This window comes from Aythya fuligula, chromosome 4, assembly GCF_009819795.1.
Source record: "Aythya fuligula isolate bAytFul2 chromosome 4, bAytFul2.pri, whole genome shotgun sequence".
Taxonomy (NCBI): domain Eukaryota; kingdom Metazoa; phylum Chordata; class Aves; order Anseriformes; family Anatidae; genus Aythya; species Aythya fuligula.
Genome location: NC_045562.1, coordinates 45,559,822 through 45,578,398, shown reverse-complemented (window position 1 = coordinate 45,578,398; position 18,577 = coordinate 45,559,822). Strand labels below are relative to the sequence as shown.

General features: G+C 46.0%; 2 protein-coding genes across 2 annotated transcripts; one reads left to right on the top strand and one right to left on the bottom strand.

The window, feature by feature from the left end:
- Positions 1 to 4,466: 4,466 nt before the first annotated feature.
- Positions 4,467 to 11,012, bottom strand: NUDT9 (nudix hydrolase 9). Its single transcript, XM_032186545.1, has 8 exons — positions 10,915 to 11,012; positions 10,475 to 10,714; positions 9,337 to 9,432; positions 8,488 to 8,574; positions 7,186 to 7,297; positions 6,627 to 6,773; positions 6,328 to 6,412; positions 4,467 to 4,934 (listed from the first exon to the last, which is right to left on the bottom strand). The coding sequence occupies exons 1-8, from the start codon at positions 10,983 to 10,985 to the stop codon at positions 4,759 to 4,761; spliced, it is 1,014 nt and encodes a 337-aa protein (XP_032042436.1). The 5' UTR covers positions 10,986 to 11,012; the 3' UTR covers positions 4,467 to 4,758.
- A 64-nt stretch (positions 11,013 to 11,076) lies between these two features.
- On the top strand, positions 11,077 to 17,263 carry LOC116488612 (estradiol 17-beta-dehydrogenase 11-like). Its single transcript, XM_032186314.1, has 7 exons — positions 11,077 to 11,295; positions 11,694 to 11,801; positions 12,393 to 12,524; positions 13,356 to 13,462; positions 14,792 to 14,929; positions 15,198 to 15,314; positions 16,345 to 17,263. Exons 1-7 carry the CDS (start codon positions 11,077 to 11,079, stop codon positions 16,430 to 16,432), a joined length of 909 nt encoding a protein of 302 aa, XP_032042205.1. The 3' UTR covers positions 16,433 to 17,263.
- The last annotated feature ends 1,314 nt before the right edge of the window (positions 17,264 to 18,577 follow it).

The following is an 18,577-nucleotide window of genomic DNA, read 5'->3' as shown; positions in this document are numbered from 1 at the left end:
TGGTAGGAAAAGATGCAGTGAACCAGAATTCATCAGGACAAATGGGAAAGAAAGGCCCTTAAACCACCCAAGCTATGCAGGGAAGGTGACTACCTCCCAAGACAAGTACAGCCATGGAGATCTGAAGCGCCCGGCACATGAAGGAGCCGGCATCCCACCTGCTCCAGAGGTCTCCGTGATGCCACTGCTTCCATGTTTCCACTGCAGGGCACAGAGGAGGAGCACCTGCTGACATACACATGGAGGGATGCTGCTCTCCCAGAGCGCTACACCAATGAGATATTCAGCTCAGCTCACATCTGCTGCAGAGGGGGGAGCTCCACCAGTCCATCATTAATCTACAAATCATAAAAAACTCCATTAAGAATAAGGACCATAAATGACCACCTATTTCACATTCCAGAGATAGCACCAACCAATAACAGTAACACTGCAGTTAACTTCAAACTATCTTAACATTTATCACTTCATGTCTTTACAGTATGGTGAAGTAGGTAAAAGAAAGATTGTAACCCTCTGTGGACACGATTGCTTCCATTTAGTTTGAATGAGTGTCAATTAAAATTAGAAGCATTTTCTCCCTCTACAAGTGAGTATCAGCAATGAAATGTCATTCCCCTCCAGCTTAAGGCAACCCAGTTTGAGATACAGGCGCACACACACAGAGCACCCTCCCAGCCACATTCCATGTTCACACTTACCATGGCACAGATTTATCCATCATGGTTGGTTACAACCAACGAGGCACCAGGATGTTGCTACCCAACACAGGTTGGCTGCTTACTTTTTACCGACTTGGCAATCTGAATCTTCTTTTCCAGCTCCCTGTGCTGTACTGCCTGATACCAGAGATGCCTGTTTGGCCTGATGGCAAACACTAGAAAGAAGGGAACACAGGAAACCACCACCTCTGCTGCTGATTCTGGCTCCAAGGTTCATGCCAAAAGATGCAGGGTCACAGTCCTCATTTTGTTGCGCACTGTCCAGCTTTACCTGATTGCATTCCCAAAAAACATGCATGCTAGGAACCCCAGATTACACCTTTGCCTCTGTGGACTTGCATGTGTCCTACAGGAAAACATATTAGAATTTCTGCACATTTGCTGCATGCATCTCAAGTGCATTTCTACTTGTACCTATCTGGGTTTTTTAGTCACTGCCAGGGATTTCCCTACATGGGGACTTTCAAAGAAGTCAACAAATTACTTAAGAAAAAGAACACACTACACCAATAAAGAAAACCCACTAAAAAGCACAACACTTACTTTCCGCTCTTTCATCCCCATACTCTGGAACAAACTGCTCCACCTCTATTGCAGGCAAAGAGCATGTCTGGTAGAAAATCCTGAGTGAAACAGACAACAGTCATGTCTTCTGTAATACATGCATCCATTGCCAAATATGTCGATCCCCCAAGGATTATACAAAAATCATAATATAAAGGTCATTCACAAAATCTGGCTGCTTTATCAGGTGAGAAGTAATTAAACTAAACAGCCAATGGGGTTTATGAGGATATGACACATGACACCTTCCAGCTTCCTGATGTGTGCCACACTACCCAGCACCGTATATATAGACGCCGGCCGTCCAGGCAGCGCTACCACCGCAGCCAGCCGACTTCTCCTGACCCACTGACCAGCCGCTCAACATGCAACCCAAAGGTAGTACCGGGGACAGCTCTTACCCCACTGCCCTACAGGACAGAAATCTGCTTGGGTATGGCTGCAAACTGCAGGGGAGGGAAGGGAACAGAAGGGAAAGTCCACAATGAGGGTGGGAGATGCTCAAAGCCCAGCTGGAGCAGCCCTGCACCAGCTGCTGCAGCCAACCCAGCCTGCGTGCGTGCTCCCCACGCCTTCCCTTCTGCTGGAACCGGGGTGCTGCAACTCTGTGCCATCTGCTCCACAGGGGTCTCGCTCAAAATGAAGCTCCTCCTGCTGTCCTGCATCGTGAGCATGGTCCTTGCTGTCGCCAACGCTGTAAGTACCGAACAAAGAAACAAGCGGGCAGCCAATGCAGGCAATCTTCATGTTGTCACTTGGAAATCGCAAGGTTTTGTAACAGATGGGAGAGCCTCAGAAATACCAATGGCTGGTGCAAGGCTGAACACATGTACGGTACTCCCATTCCAGACTCCTGGCTTAAGATGGAGTCCTGCTCAAACTTTAAAGCAAAAGAGAAATTGCAAGGTCACTCTCAGGCCATCAGTGGGCCCCCCAATTCCTTCATCGCACAACAGTTTCCTCTGCAGATCTTTGCTTTCCAACAGGACACATTAAAAAATCTGACCGTTTTGTTAATCATTTATTTATTTTTAAGTAACATGTAGAATGAAGTATGCTTTGCTCTAACCAAAAATTTGTTCTTCTCTAGCATCACCATGACAGTGATAGCTCTAGTGGGGACAGTTCGGAGGAGGTAAGTCTTCTGTGTCTGATTTACTGACTCTTGCCACTTCTAACATTCAGATTTAACCACAACGTTGGCACTGAACTGGGAAACAGTTACACAATGCCTTTCTTTTCACAGAACCCAAGACGACCCCCTTTCCGGCCCTTTCGCCCCATATTTCGCCCCCTCCTGAGAAGGGGCAGGGCTGTGAGCCATCACGGATGACAAGTCTGAGGTAAGCAACCTATCTTGCTGTACAAAAATACATCTGCTCTATCATGACATTTGCCTAGTTCTCACTGTCAATATTTTAATTGTGCAAGAAATTTCATGGCCCAAGCAAGAATTGAGATCTAGCTATGAAGATACTGGAACAGGCATAAAGCAGTGGTGCTCTGCACAACGTACTGTGTAACATCAGGTACTCCAGCTAAAAATGGTCTAGCCGGAAATCTTTCTTGGGAACAAACGACTACCAAAAAACATATCCAAGCCCCCGTGCCCCTGCCAGACTGGCTTGAAAAGAAAACTGCTAAGGACAGGGAAATCATTACAGAATTTTTCCTTCCACAAATAACACACCACCCTTGTGCAGTTTTTAAATCTCATCCAGCAGGATACTTTCAGTGATTTTCATTTCCTTCAGCACTGCACATTATCTTAATCACTTCACAGAGAAGAAAGAAACATGCTACTTGGACTTGCCACACTCTAGCCAGACGTATATCCAGCTGTCAGGAGCTGCCCAGCTACCTCCCATGAACACAGAAACAGCCTCCTCTTGGGGCTAAGGGCTCATATAAAACGTTCATTAAGACGTTAAAACAATTAAATGCTCTTGGTTCTAACCTGCAATTCTCCTACTGCTCTGCAGGTGCCTACCTGGATAACCATGGCTGTCTCCTGCAGGACGCTGCTGCTTCTAGATGATCTTCTACTTCCCACCTCTCCTTCACACCTTCTGTCAGCAATGTGCTGAAAACGGAGGACCACCAACAACAGGGTCCCTGTTTCACACACCCACTACTGAAGCTCGTGTGTGCTGCAGTGCATGGCTCTCAAACTTTGTCTACTTACTTCCTAAGTCTGAATAAATGCTGAGCATCAAATGACTAAGGTCTCTTCATCTCTTAATTATTTCTTGGGAAAAAGAAACACACGAACATTACTTCAGCAACCCTGCTTGCAATGACCATGAGTAGGAAAGGAAGGGAACTCCTGAGGCTGGCTTTGCCTTTTGTCCATGCTGAGATTCACAGGCTTTCTCAGGTCCTACCTGAGAGAGGCCCTACCAAATACTACCTGTATTTGGTGTATGTATATACACACACACACCAAATACTACCTGATCTGGCCCTACCAAACACTACCCAGCACTTCGTGCTTTTAAGGGCTTGTTTATTACAGACATTGCTGCTGAAGAAAACACCAAACACCAGATCTTAACTACAATTTATGATAGTGTTTTTTGTAAAAGACGTCTGTGGAAGTCTACACAGCAACAGAAAGCACTGACGCTGTCTTATAACATTGCAGATGACCTGAAATGTATAAGAGTAAGTAGGGCAAGGATTGTCAGGAAAACTAAAAGCTCTTACCTTCACTTTTCCCTCCGAAAGTTAATTAATATACTCTCACACTATTACACAGTTAAGCTTGATTAAGCACAGGAAAAAATGGCAACCAATGCTGTACATTTCCTGTTGTTAACAAATGCCTCGGAGGGCCCACATGTGCCCCTTGACCAGAAGTTACACGCATGACCTAAAGCATTAAATACAGCCAAAACATTTGGAAGATTACTCTCAAGGCCACACATCCCAATGATCCCGCATATGGCACTGTCTCCCCAACAGCTGTACTGCCACATGCAGCGTGAAGAACGTTAGAATGTGATTTGCCCCAAAAAACAGTCAAGGTATACCCTCCAACAGTGATATTTTTAGATAGACACACTAGGACATTCTCATGTGAATACCATAGTGTCAACTAGAAAGTAAGTAAAGGTGAAAACTCATCTCAAATAAGACTTCTATTCAGTGACTTTTCTAAGGAGAAACCACTCAGAAACGTTGCTTTTTTACATAGCTCTTTAATTCATCTTAGTCGTTAATTCAGGTCATCATCCTACAACTCTCACATGCCTGAAAGATCCATACTCCTGACAAGAAATCAGTGCAAAAATACAGAGCTCAAGTGTCAAAGTCAAATTCCCAATTACATGTACGTAACTTGCAATGCAACCTTGCTAATCCAGGTAAGAGTTTCTGCCAGCTGAACTTCAGCACTCAAAAGGACCTCATCTCAGTTTCAAGGCTGGGCAGCTGGTATTCCCCTCGTGTGCGAGTCTGTTCCTCATTCACATCAATCACGGCACTCAGGACCAGGATCCTCTCCCCAGTGGGCTCCCCGTTTCTCAGTCACAAGCTTAATGAAGTAGCTATGGTTGGCATACAGCTTGAGCTTCTCACTGATGTCAACCCACTTCACCATCCCAGCGTCATCACCTGCTTCCAGAGGCAAGTTATCCATTGTCTCACCTGTTCACAAAACAAGCGTTAGGACATGCTGTTTTCTCCTTCTTTCTCTTCTCACACCTGACCAGTTCTTCCTTTCCACAGGACTCCCCCAAAGGCAACAACCTGCAACTATTTCTCAGAGAGAAATCAATCAAGTAGCTCTCTGAGTCTGTGCTAGAAAACTTTTCCAGACTTGAATTAAACATTTTTTTCCAGAAATTTGAGTGGCACAGCTACAACTCTTTATTGCCACTCCTAGGTTAACACCAGGGGCATGACAAGTTACCAGAAATCATTACAACAGCACAAGCCTAGCCAATCCCTCTGAGTCAATTAATTGTTTAACATCTGATTGCTTACTTTCTCAGGTACTACCCAACAAAATATGAACTGAATTCTGAAACTTACATATGCCTGCAATCCTGTCCCCTCCCCTCCCCAAATCACTATTTTATCGAAGTCACCGAAGTAAAAAACATAACCAGCACTTAAATAAGGATGCAGAAAGGCTTTCTAGTTGCTCTGAAGTTTCTAACTTAGATTTCCAGAGCAAGTCCCAGTACTTGTTAAAAACCAAGCCAGGAAATGCTTATTAAAAAAAAAAAAGTATATAAGAAACAAAGACCAAAGGAACACCATGTTTATTTTTTTCTGGGGGCTAATAAATCAAAAACCAGCAGCATATTAAGCTTCACCACTATTATCTCTTAACTACCCAAGAGTGAAAATATCACTGTATGACTTCTGTCTGTCTGACCTCCAGAGAAAGCAGACTGATTCACCTCAAGAGGGGAAAGATGAGCATTCAGGATAACGGATCGATCCAAGAACTACCAATGTATGCTCATTCCAATTAAATTATAGAAGGAATCGAAAGTACAATTGCTCTGGCAGAGTAACAGAGACAAAAAGTGTCAAGAGACAGCAAATAAGACAACAAAGACAAGAATGCAGTAAAGATCATCCAGCAGCCAGAGGCAATGCACCTGAAGCAGACACCGGTACTAACTGTGAAGAAATGAAACCCAAGAGCCTTCCAACTCAGTCAATGAAATAGGAAATTAAACCAACTCAAGCTAAATACAGTGTTTGGACAGTGACTGGCCTAGTGTTCTATCTATAGAACAAATGCACATTCTGCGATTTGGAACTACATAACACAAAAATAAATTATTTTCAGGCAAATCCCTTATGTTCCTTAATTCAGGACTGAAAGAAGTCCAAGGGGAATGACAACCAATACTGGCTGCAAGTGAACATGACAAAAGATGGGGGACCCTCACACCCATTGCTTTCAATCTAAGAATTAAACTCAACTTATATTCTCTTCCACTTTCATGGCTCATCTCAGCCCCATGTATGCAAAAACATCTACACCAAAAAAGCAGCAAAAAGCACAAGCAGCAATGCCTACCTGTTTCATCGTGATAGTTAACAGCCTCCGTCTCCATCCATGCGTTGTCGGTGTTACGAGGGTCATCCACATATCCTCTGTACACCTACCTCAGTGGACAATCACAAGAAGTTCAAAAAAAAGGTGGCACCATTAAAAATCACCTGTAGTCACTCTCACAGAGTATGCAATTGTCCCTTCCCTGTCTTATATCACAAAACCCTGAGCATCACAGCTTATCTTAATGACAGTGCATTCATTTTGTCATCTCCTAACTAGCTGCAAGTTACCCCGAGGCTATCTCAAAAGACACAGCTTACCACAAAGTGCTCCTGGCTGAACAGCCTCCGCAGTTGCTTTTCCAAGCTTGCTTTTTCCTCAGGAGATTTCTGCAAGGAGTTCAAGGCCTCTTCCCCAAATTCTCGCTTCAGAGTAGCACTGATCTTCTCCCCTGGGTCCACCATCCCCTGAGAGTAGAGAAAAAACAAACTGAGGAGCCTAAGACCTCCCATGCTATCAATCTTTTACTGGTGCTTAGGACATTACACCCATACAAATCATGCTCCGGTTATGTAAGAAATTCTACACTTATTTGTAAAAAGCAAGCAGACACATCCATCAAAAACTACAACAGGTGAGATTATACCTGCATTAAGCAAAGGACACCATCAAAATTAAGTATTGCCTTGTAATGCAGGAACAGCAGAAAGCCTACCAACTGATGCTTGGGAGGATAAAGATAAATTGTTTATAGGACCTTTCTCTTCCCCTCTACATCATGAGGTCATCCCCAAAAAGCAATTATATCACATGAATGCCTGTTATCTGCTTGTGGCCTTGCCAGAGGGATGTCCACCTTTTCCAAAGCTTTGCTCTTACCCCCGGGATGGCCCACTCCCCACAGTCTCTCCTCTTGATAGCTACGAACTGCAAGATGTTTTTGCCAGTAACTGGGTGAGCGATCTTATTGCCACTTCCATCCCTCTTCCACCTGCAGAAAGCGAAAAATAATGACATTTGTTGCTGCTGCTTCTTAGAAGGAAACCAAACAGCAGAGCTCCCACACAATGGCCTGTTGGAGGGCCAAGGCAGCGGATCAAGCACAGTTCTGGATCAAAGACAGACAAAAGCTGTCTGGGAAGATCTCATCCCTCCATTTTTGCAGCTAGGTCCAGAACGTTGGTATCTACTGTAACTCTCACTGTGAAGCCTTTAAGTCTAACTGTACTTCTACCTACCTGTAAGATAACAATAATTATGCTTTCTGCCATGATAAAGTATAAATTCCGGCTGCAACATTTCAAACCACCCACTCAGCACCAACAGAAGGCCTCAAACACCCAACACCGCACTCAGGATTTAGAATAACTGCAGTAATTACAGCAAAAAAAAAATATCTAAATAAAGACAAAAGTCAAATCTGTGTTTGTTTTACTTTAAAGGAAAAAACAGCAGCATCAGTAGCCTTCTGAAAAGGGCAAGAACTAAAAAGCAGCAGCATGACTTCAACAGTGGTTCTGTCTTCAGTGCAGTATTCCTTAGCTTGCAGTTTGGTACCTACACCAGCTTCTCTGAAAGCTCTGGGTGTAATACACTTGATGTGAACTCACACAGGCTCTGGAGGCAAAACCACCATTAAAGCAGAGCACACACTGACAAAACAGATTAAACAAGCCCCATCTCCTTCTCCTGTACACCAGGCCACCCCAGTGTTTCCTCCTGTGCAAAACCAGGCACACTACTTCATTCACAGCTGAGGCACCAAGACAAAATCCTGTTCCTGCAATTTATTATGCCTCAGCTATGGTCTTTTGGTGCATTTTTCAGACAATAACAACATGTCATGTTATCTTTTAATTTTCACGTTTGTTACTGAAGAGCATTTGTACAGTGTATTTCTACTGAGTTGCACTTTCTTGATCTTTAATTTGCCTTCTCAGCATTTCAGAAGCAAAGGCTTGTAATGAACAGCAAGTCCTAGCTATTTTCCAGAACCAAAGGCTAAAAAACTGTTGTGTTCCACGTATCCATACATCTCTCCATGCACATATACATACAGGCTTACGCAGAGCAACACACAAAAAGCCGCCTGACATGCAGTTGCCGGTTCCCAAATGCACAGAAAAAGATGTGAATGCTTTTGCTTTACTGCACGCCACCTTTCAGTCACTTGTCCCTTACCTAGTCACAACGGGATCGGCGGCGTGGTTTGGCCCCCAGCGCCCTAATAGTCCTCTGCCTGTGAGACCAGTCCTTCCCGCAGGATTCCTGAAAGATGCATCACAGCACATTAAATAAGTGTATGTCCCCATGTGGAGCTTCAAGTGTTCTGCAAAAGCAGCTCTAAGGAAGCTGAAATAACAAAGCTAAGGATAGCACCGTACATCCAGCGTCAGCACAAGCTTTAAAGAATAAAGAGATCCTCTCCTTCATTACCTTTTCGTGTCTGACAGTACAGGCAAAGAACAAAATAGCTTTATTTTCCAGATGACATATTCCTGATCAAGCTTTACTCCCATCACACAAATATAACCTGGTCTGGGAACCTAATCCAGCCTTCATTTTACCAGACTACACATGCACAGAGCATTTAATTACATAAAAATTCCAGAGGAAAAAGAAGAAATAAAAGTCAGGTCTGATTACACATCTGTGCCACACGAGGATTTGTTAGTGGATGGAAACACTCATCTACTCTGCCATAGTGCACCTAAATGGTATTAAAAACTTCAGAGCACAACACATGGTCCAATTGAGGGAGCAATTCCACCACACCCTACTATCAAAGGTGCTAGTGACCTCCTCCCCCCAGGATCCCACAGCCCACTGTTGGGGCAGAACTGGCTAGTGGCTTGCTGCCACAGCCTTCTTCTCAAAATAACCTTCTGGCACTGAAGTATTGTTTCTGCTGTCTTAAGAGGGGACCCTCTTGATTTTATTCTAGTAGGTACCATCTACCTAAACTGACACAGACCTGTAGGAGCTCTAAAACTACATCACTGAAATGAATATGCAACGAAAATCACTCACCGGGGCCTCCCATTTTCAACCACATACAAGCCATTCCGACTTGTCCTCTCCACTTCTCCATCTCTCTCATTAAATTTGGGAGAAAAATTTTTATCACTGCAGACAAAAAAAAAGTAATTAGAAGCAAATTAAAAACCCAACATGCAGCAGAAAAGGTTGTAGGCCAGCCACCCAACCTACAACACCCACTTGGCTAATGGGCAGGTTTAGATGGATCTTAATACATAGGCCCTCCGTGTCCTGTGGGAAGCTATACAGTCTGAGCAATTACTGATGACTGTCTCTGTATTTAAATCTTCAGCTAAGTGTGGCACTCTAAAGCATTTAACATTTTCTCCTCCTACAATTTCATTTAGAAGATGTTTCAAAGCTGTTCTTGTTCACGTTGGGGAGCATTAGATTTTATCCAGTGACAAAGCTAACAAACACTTTCCTAACTGACGAGCAGCGAGCAGTTACATGCTAAAAGCAATCAACAACTTTGCAAAAGTTTACTGCCCATGCCCTGTGTGCACCTCTGAAAATAGAAGCACACGCTGGTAGGGTGGCCTACAGAAGCCTCCTTGCTGCTCCCAAAGCAATTCCCCTCAAACCACCACAGGAGTCAATCTACTGACCAGCTTTTTCCTCACAATCCATTTGGGAAGCTACACTAAAAAACAATTCTGTATTTTCAAGCGTTACCAACATCTCCTCCAAGAGCATCTGGCAGTAGGTAACTCCATACACCTCATCCCCTCACTAAGTAGCTTATGGCATTCCTCGAGAGGAGAACAGAGAACGTGTTCACGGAACCAACACACACGTTCACAGAGCAGTCACCATCAGGCATTCAACTTGCTGCATTTCCCGAGTCAGAGCCCAGCTCCAGACCTCAAGGTCTAACCAGATTCTTCTCACCTTGCATCCAGTTATGCATGCACATACTGAAAATTTTCTCCTGAGCTCTTAAATCCAACATTATTCGCGCTCGTCAAAAATATTGGAAAATACATATCAGTAAGGGTTCTGAGAATTTTACTTCTCTCACAACACAGAACAGCCGTAGGAACAGTTGCCCATTATTGCAATTAACTCAGTCGATCAGTATTTCCTCCTGCCCCGTTCAAAAAAGCCAAGGGCCACACTTTCCACTCACTTGATCTGAGGATCTGCCCACTTGGGTCCTGCCAAAACAGCCGCTGCGGTGTACTCCACAGGATTATAATCTTCCCACTGGGTCAGCCAGCCCACTTTGTCTTCGGGAACTCGGCTACGCTCAACACGCGATCCGGGATACGGGGAGGTGAGGGCTTTGCTGTGGTACCACCTGTCAAACTTGCAACTGCTGAGCATGTTAGCAGGGTGGAGATGGGACCAGTGGGCTGCAGACAAGTTACTGCAAGAAAAAAAAGATCTCATTCCTGCAGCAGCGCAGGGCAAGCCAGATAGGGAACAACCCAGGAGTCCAGAGGGGCGCAGGAGGCGGCGGAGAGCACACCCCTTCCAGAAGGGCCCCTCCAGCTCAGCCACCCCTGCGTGCACCCAGCGCCCCCCTGCAGCCCCCTGCAGCCCCCCGGCCCCTCGCAGCCCCGGTACCTGTGCGGGGGCAGCGCTGCAGCGAGCCCCAGCAGGGCGAGAGCCCGCTGCAGGCCCAAACCCGGCAGCATCAGCAGCCAGCGCGGCCATGCCCAGATTGGGGCGGGGATCCCCGGGACCCCTCCTCCCTCGGGTTGGGGGCCGGCGCCCCCTGGCTGCGGGATGGGGGCGGTGGGAGCGGTGCGGGAGCTGGCGCTGTTCCTGGGCACGCTGCTCTATGCCTACGCCGAGGCGGCGGTGCGGCTGCTGCTGCCCGCCCGCAGGAAGGCCGTCGGCGGGGAGCTGGTGCTGCTGACGGGGGCCGGCCGCGGGCTGGGCAGGGCCACGGCCCGCGAGTTCGCCCGGCGCCAGAGCCGCCTGGTGCTGTGGGACGTGGACACGGTAACGGGGAGGGGGGCTCGGGGGGCGCGGTGTAAGCGGGAGGCGGCGGGGAAGGGGGGGGCCGCAGCGGCAGGGCCCGCATGCAGCGCCGGGACGTGCGGGGAGATGCGGGGAGGGCAGGCGCTGAGCCGCGTTGCCAAGGGAGATGCTGCAGCAGGAAGATTTTGGCAGCTTAGGGGGTGGTGGAAGATCGGAAAGCGTGCCCCTAAGGGACTGCTTTCAGCATAAAGCACAAATTTCTCCAACGTAAAAGACAGCCGTCTTCATCAGATGCTGCTCCGCTCCAAAAATATAAAAAAAATCTCCAAAGATGCTCTCTTCTCGAGGTCCTCCCCCTGGGCAACACGTGGGTGTGCTACAGCAGCACATAACTTCTGCTCCTCTCCTTCCTCACTCAGCACAGCCTCAAGGAGACGGCTGCGGAGTGCGAGAGGCTGGGAGCCACCGTGCACACCTTCGTGGTGGACTGCAGCAAGAGGGAGGAAATCTACAGCGCTGCGGAGAAGGTAGGGGAGCAGGTGCATGAGAGAAAGCTCAGCCAGGTGGGCTTGGTGTCAGACAGGGCTGAAAAAGTGCACCCGAGGTCTTCCACTCACGGCATGCAAGTCTTGAAATTGCAGCTTTTTGTTTCTGTACGTACAGAGATCGCAGTAGCCCTTTGGGTATCGCAGCCCAGCTCATCCTCCTTTGCAAGCCTCTGTCCCCGCGAGCTCCCACTTTAGGCTTTAGACCTGTGAAAGAATGCCTTCCTTTGAGCTTGCTGAGAAATAGGCACCTCTGTGGAAATTGGAAAGACTTTATTGTAGAAAGTAAGGTTCAGGTGGTCCAGAACATTCAGTATGTCCACAGAGCCAGCTGTGACTGTGCGGACTATTTTTGTCTGTGGGTGAAGAGTCTATAAAAACTGGCATATGTACAAACATCACATCTAAATCAGCTTCCAGGATACTGCACACTTTCTACTCGATCAGGAAACACAGCATGATTTTCCTCTCCCTGAAAGAAAGATTTGTAAAAATTAAATTAATTGCTGCTCATAACCTTGCATTGTTGTGATAACAAACAACACGGGGCTGCATGTTCTTTTTGCCAAAAAGGTGAAGAAGGACATTGGCGATGTCTCCATCCTGGTGAACAATGCTGGTGTGATCACGGCTGCCGACCTGCTCTCGACCCAGGACCACCAGATTGAGAAAATGTTTGAGGTCAACATTCTCGCCCACATCTGGGTAAGGGCCGCTGGCGTGTTCATCCCTCTGTGGTGGTGTGAGTGTTATTGAGGTGGGGGCACCCTCAGCCAGGCACTGAGACCCTGCAGGCAGGAGATGCATGGCTCAAAAATGCAAAACGTTTTTTGGTCACCAAGCCCTGAGAGCAGGCAGCAGGGCCAGCCTCTCCCCAGCTGCTCCTGTCAGCCCAGCAGGGCTCCAGGTCTCGATCCTGGGGCATTTTGTACCTGCCTGCATTGCTGACTCCCTTCTGGGCTCCTGGCACTGTCTCAGGTCCATCCTGGAACTGTTCTGCCTTTGCCTGTATGTACCACCTCCCTTATACCCCTCCAGAACTTCTCCCTGCATGGAGGCGACATGGCTGGGCCCTATCAGAGCTAGGCCTTGCCTTCCCCTTCCCTGGGGACAGGGGCAGCTTTCAGCAGGAAGAACAGTGGTCAGTAAACAATTTCTGCTTGCAGGGGACTGAAAGGTGTGCTACAGGTTGGGTATGCTGAGGAGAGACACCGGCAGCGTGGCTGCTGACAAGTGAAACCTAAAGCTAGGCAATGTGAACATCAGCTTCTGTCAATCCCTGGCTTTGCTGAAAGGCTCCGTTTGGAAATTGGGATGCAAATCCAGCTAAAAGGAGACCGTGTGTCTCTGTGGTTCTCAGGAGCTTGGTGCCATGCAGCCCCCAGCACCCGGGGTAGGCCTAGTCACTGAACTGCACATAACTGGGTTACTTAATTGCACATAATTGAGGCCAGCATTGAAGACTCCTAAGAAGTCACTGTTCCTTTCCTCCTCCACATGCCCCACCTCTTCCTCTTGTTCTAAAACCCTTTCCAGACAACCAGAGCTTTTCTGCCAACAATGATGGACAACAATCGCGGTCACATTGTTACGGTGGCTTCTGCAGCAGGTCATTTTGTTACCTCTTTCATGGTAGCTTACTGGTAAGTGACTTCCAAATCAGCTCTCTTCATTTCTTGTTTTTAATTGTGTCTTCTCCACCAGCACGCACGGAGTAACCAAAATAAACATCCCACTGAATAAGCTACTTCCAAAGAACAATGCCAAGGAGGAAAAAAAAAAAACAAAACACAACACCCATCAAATAAGGACCCACAGAGGTACCCACTAATTTCAGTATTAGCTCTGATTGAGGTGATTCAATAAAGGATTAATGATGTGACCAATCAACTAATGAAATCTTCTTACTTTTTTCTCTCCATACCTAATCCAGATTTTGCTTTGTTAAAAAAAAGAAAAAAGGTATCTTCTTCCCTTCTCCTTCTTAGAATGTAGCACTGCTGTGAGTTGGTGTGGTGATAATGAGACAATCCTGACTGCGCAGCTTTTTGCAGTTCTAGCATTTGTGGCAGTGACTGCAGTGGACAGAAACACTTCTGCCATCATCAGATAAAACAAGGCATTGACTGTAAAACTATTGTAATCTTTTGAGAAGATAAAAGATACGGTAATACTGAGTGCTGTAAGCAACATGACACTGCTGAGAGGCCAAAGTACTGCCCAAGTTTAACAAAAATGCATGCACAAAATTGCAGCAATACTATTGTCTGGCATAATGTCATACTGCATCTAACCTAGCCCTCTACAATAGTGTTTCCCAGCAGAACCATCTTTCCCTGGGTATGTTCCTTCATGGGGAGTCACTGTTAGCCATGTAAGAACACCTGAGCCAGGACTTTTAGCTGTATTACACTGTTAAACTTACTTGATATTGCTCCTTTGATTTGCTTCTGCTTGGTTCTGTTTTCTACTCCTGGCCTCCACAAACTTCAGTCGCACTAAATTGCTTAAGTCCTTCATTTCAAATCTCATGCTTCAACTTCACAACATGCTCCACATGATACAAGAAGCAGTAGGATTGTTGCCCATACGTATAATCCCTTTTGTTCTTAAATTTGCGCACTTCAGAAAATTCTTCAAAAAGAATTCAGCTTAAAACATTCTAAGTCAGCTGTATGGATTCACACACTATCATTTCCTAGCATTCATCTGCCTGCTTAGTACTAACCTAAGTTTTTTTTAGAGTCACCCACTTCACATCCCACTATGCCCTCCCCTGGCAGCACTATCTATTTCTGCGCTACACTGTGAGACAGTAAAAGCCAGCATTAGTTCCTGCCCCTTCTCTTAGAGATGGATTACACATCTTCCCCTGCTAGTCAGTACTGGGTGTTCTTTCAGCCCCTTTCTATTTACATCATGTTGGAAATAGCATTCCCACCTTCTCATTTGTGACATTTTTTCTTCATCAGTTCAAGCAAGTTTGCTGCTGTTGGATTTCATAAAGCTCTAACCGAGGAACTATCAACCCTGGGAAAGAATGGAATAAAAACAACATGTGTCTGCCCAGTTTTTATGAACACTGGATTTGTCAAAAACCCCCGTACAAGGTAATGTTTTGATAAAAGCCACATCTCAGCCTGCCTTTCTTTGTATTTAGATGGATTTACCCCTGCTTTAGGGCTTGCTTTCAACCTGTATATCAAAGGGTAAATAAAATTGGCTGAATATAAATCTCTTTCTGCATTATCACTTCAACCACAAGATCTGCATTTGAATTACCTGACTTTGCCTGCAGTTGAAGTATCCTACTTCGCATTCAACTCTCCCATGTATTACCTATATCATTCTTAAATTTATGCTTTCCTTTCATTTTAGGCTTGGAAGGATTTTGGAAGTTGATGAAGTTGTGAAAGAAATGATGGAAGGAATACTGACTAACAAGAAAATGGTTTTTGTTCCACCACAGCTGAGCATTGCTTTACTTACTGACATGTAAGTGACATTAAAAAAAAAAGGGGGGGAGGAAATATTCAACACAATTGCACGAGTGTAGAAGCATCACACTTGAACCATCTGATTCAAGTTTTACCATTGGAATAAGTGTCTTTTGCTTTCACAGAAGGAAAGCTAGCTGTTGGTATCATTGAAATACATGTAAATACCCCCAAATGATGGCTAGACACCCATAGTCTACATTCAATTCAGTTCCATTTATTTTCTACCATCATTAATATCTTTAACCAATGTACTAGGTCATTAAATTCATTCCTTATTTGACTTCAGTATGTCTATAGCCACTTGAAAACGTGCATCTGTCTGCAGGAGACATTTTTTTTTTCTGATTGAATTATCTCAAGTATCCTACACCACATGTCAATGCTAAGGAATTACATAGTGATTCTTCGTAATGACAATAGGAGAAATAAAAGCATTTTGTTGAGTCCTGTCGTAGGTCATTACAGCTGACAGGAAGGTTCCAGGCCTAGAAGGCACATTAGAACAACTAAATTACCACACCAGTTAGCTTCTACAGTACCTCAAGAAACCCTTGATAACAACTTGTTGGTGAGAAGACAACTTGGCTCTAACCAAAACCTCCTATTTATGAGAGCCTGTAGAGATTCTCCTGTTTTCCCCAAATTCCTCAATCAACCAGATGAGGTTTTGAAAGCAAAGAGAAGACAAAGACAATTCTCACATTATTTTTAATGCACATGCCTACGTTCCGTGTTAAACCTTCCTGGATGCAGCAGCAATGCTGCAACCAACGTCCTGCCCGGGGGATACCTGTCCTTGGAGTTGTCAGCAAAGAAGGAAGGTAGTGAAGGGATCAGAAATAAAGCTAGCCAAAGAATTTCAAGGGCTACATATCCTTGGGAACTACTCCCAGTTTCAGTGTTGGTCTCTGTCTGAGGTGAGCACGCATTCTGCACCCAGACCAGCTCTTGTCCCACCTGTGCTGCCACTTTTCCCGTGACCCAAGTTCTTATCCTAGATTTCATTGCATGGTTTTATCTTTCAGGTTGCTTCCAGAACGTGTCTCAAGATTTCTGAAAAAGCTGACAGATGTTAAGTTTGATGCAATTGTTGGACACTGGAGCAAACAGTGAACAGCAAGTTATTTGTTGTTTCCCCATGGCACGAGTGAAAACAGAACATGGACCATGTGTAGCACAGCAGTTTTGATTCAGAGCAGAAGCAAGACAGGTATTTCCTCCAGGCCACCACCACCCTTCACACCTGCAGCAGGAACACACCTGCATAACATGGAGTGTTGCCAGAGCAGAGATGCAGCTCTGCAAGGCAGAAGGGCTGTTTTAGCTGTGCATTGTGTCATCGCTAGCTCCTTCCCTGTTTCTCGCATGCACCGAGGCAGACAGGAAATGCAGCAAAGCCCATTTTGGGACAACAAAGGGATTTCCTGAGTATATGTATTAATCTGGACTCATCACTGAGCAAAGAGATCTTGTGGGAAGAAATTCATATGGGTGGTCTGCTTCAGTTCAATGAATCGTTTAAAATTTTAAAATGGAGCATGTGTTACAGGCTTTTATGTGCTTTTGTAGTGAGTACCTGAAAGGCCACAGCCTTTTAATCAAGTGTTACCTGAATATGTTGATTGTCGCGTTATGCATGAGCAACATCAGCACGACTTGTACAGAATAAATGCAGTTCTTTACCCAAAAGGTGCCTCGCAGCAGTTCAGCCATAGCCAGCTCCTAGAGGTGCATTTAAGGCACAGCAGCAGCAAGTAACGCGCCCTCTGCCGGTGTCATTTCCCACGTGGCTTGGTAATCCCCAGACTTCCTAAACAGCTTCCTCTGAAACGGGTGCAGTATTTCTTGGCCAGTTACAGGGTGCCCTTCTGCATTTCATGCTCATTTGAGAATGCAACTTATTTCAACCAAAGATAGAAGAAGTTACACAGAAAAAAAAAAAAAGACGTGGACTTGTTGTCCTCACACTAGCAGGAGCTTGTATCTTTAAATAAAAATCAAGGAGATGCTAAAAACCTGGAAGCTCCTCATTCACATGCTGGGGTGAGCTGAAGTGGAAGTCCATGGGACTTGTACACCATTATAGACCAGGAGAGAAAACCTTAACAGGGAAGCCAGCAACTCCTGGATAAGCCTTCATTTCAGCTCACTGACACACATACACAGCAATTAGGTTTTTCATATTCCATTCCTTTTAAACACTGGCACTGTTCATTGCACGAGCTGCCACAGCTCCAGCAACCTGGGACGATTCCTGGCTTCCCCCTCCCCACCCTGCCCTGCCCCTTGCATGGTTTCCCAGTAGGAGGGGACAATCCCAGCGCTGGGGCTGACAACCTGCCAACGAGCAGGCCTGCATGGGGCACGGCCCCAGAGGAGCCCCGCTGTCCCTCACAAGCCACTGCCTCCTTCCCTGGGCACCACTGTGACCAGGAAGAGGTTAAGCCTCCAAAGGTCTGTGTAAACTCTCCTTGGCCTGTGGAACAGCAGAACACCAGGCGATGAAACACCGGTCAAAGACCTCTTCAGAGCACAGAGAGGTTTTCTGCCTACTTGTGCAATAGCTGGCTGCATTGCTGTTTGAGGGAGGCCTGAAGACACTGCTGCATTAAGCACAGCTACACATGGGTGACTTTCTGTGTAATCGTTTATCTCCATACCAATGTTTTCTTGGCCTCCTCAGTTCTCTTCCTGGCCACCAGAGTCAATACAGCTCAAGCTTACCCCAAAATCTGGTTGTTTGGTACCTGGTGGAAACCTATGCTATCAAACTTCATATAGCTACTTCCAGCAAAGCCCCAAACTCAAACAGAGGTATCTTGCATGCCACCTTAGGGCACTGACGAGCCTGGTGGGGACTCTGCTCTCGTGCTCTGCCTCCCCCTTGGCCGCCTCTTGGAGCTGGCGTTCCCCTGCCTCAGCCACAGCCCCAGCTGGAGGCCCATGCCAGGAGAGAGGCAGCACTGCTGAGCTGTGAAATCAGGGCCTGGCTGAACCACCAAACGTGTTAATTAGGAAGAGGAAAAAGTTTCAGGAGAAAACCAGCACCTAGCTCTGAGCATCCCCACTGGCATCAAATATCTTCTCCCACTGTAAGTATGAGCAACTGTGGAGGCAAAGTACAGCAACAAAACCTCTAACAACTCATTTTAGCTGTAAGCCAATCCTAGTTAGAAGGCAGATATGTAGGGAGCCTTCACTCTCCCCAGACCAGGGAAAAAAATCCTTGTGTACAATTATAAACATGATTCAAATTCA

What these genes read in the sequence shown, in the direction of transcription:
- NUDT9 (XM_032186545.1), bottom strand. Translation starts at nt 10,985, where the DNA reads ATGCTGCCGGGTTTGGGCCTGCAGCGGGCTCTCGCCCTGCTGGGGCTC. An exon ending in TGGGCAGATCCTCAGATCAA is followed by an intron (nt 9,433 to 10,474) that starts GTGAGTGGAAAG and finishes TTTTGTCTGCAG; the next exon opens with TGATAAAAATTTTTCTCCCA. An exon ending in TCAGCCAGGAGCACTTTGTG is followed by an intron (nt 6,413 to 6,626) that starts GTAAGCTGTGTC and finishes CCACTGAGGTAG; the next exon opens with GTGTACAGAGGATATGTGGA.
- LOC116488612 (XM_032186314.1), top strand. Translation starts at nt 11,077, where the DNA reads ATGGGGGCGGTGGGAGCGGTGCGGGAGCTGGCGCTGTTCCTGGGCACG. An exon ending in ACATTCTCGCCCACATCTGG is followed by an intron (nt 12,525 to 13,355) that starts GTAAGGGCCGCT and finishes AACCCTTTCCAG; the next exon opens with ACAACCAGAGCTTTTCTGCC. An exon ending in GTCAAAAACCCCCGTACAAG is followed by an intron (nt 14,930 to 15,197) that starts GTAATGTTTTGA and finishes CTTTCATTTTAG; the next exon opens with GCTTGGAAGGATTTTGGAAG.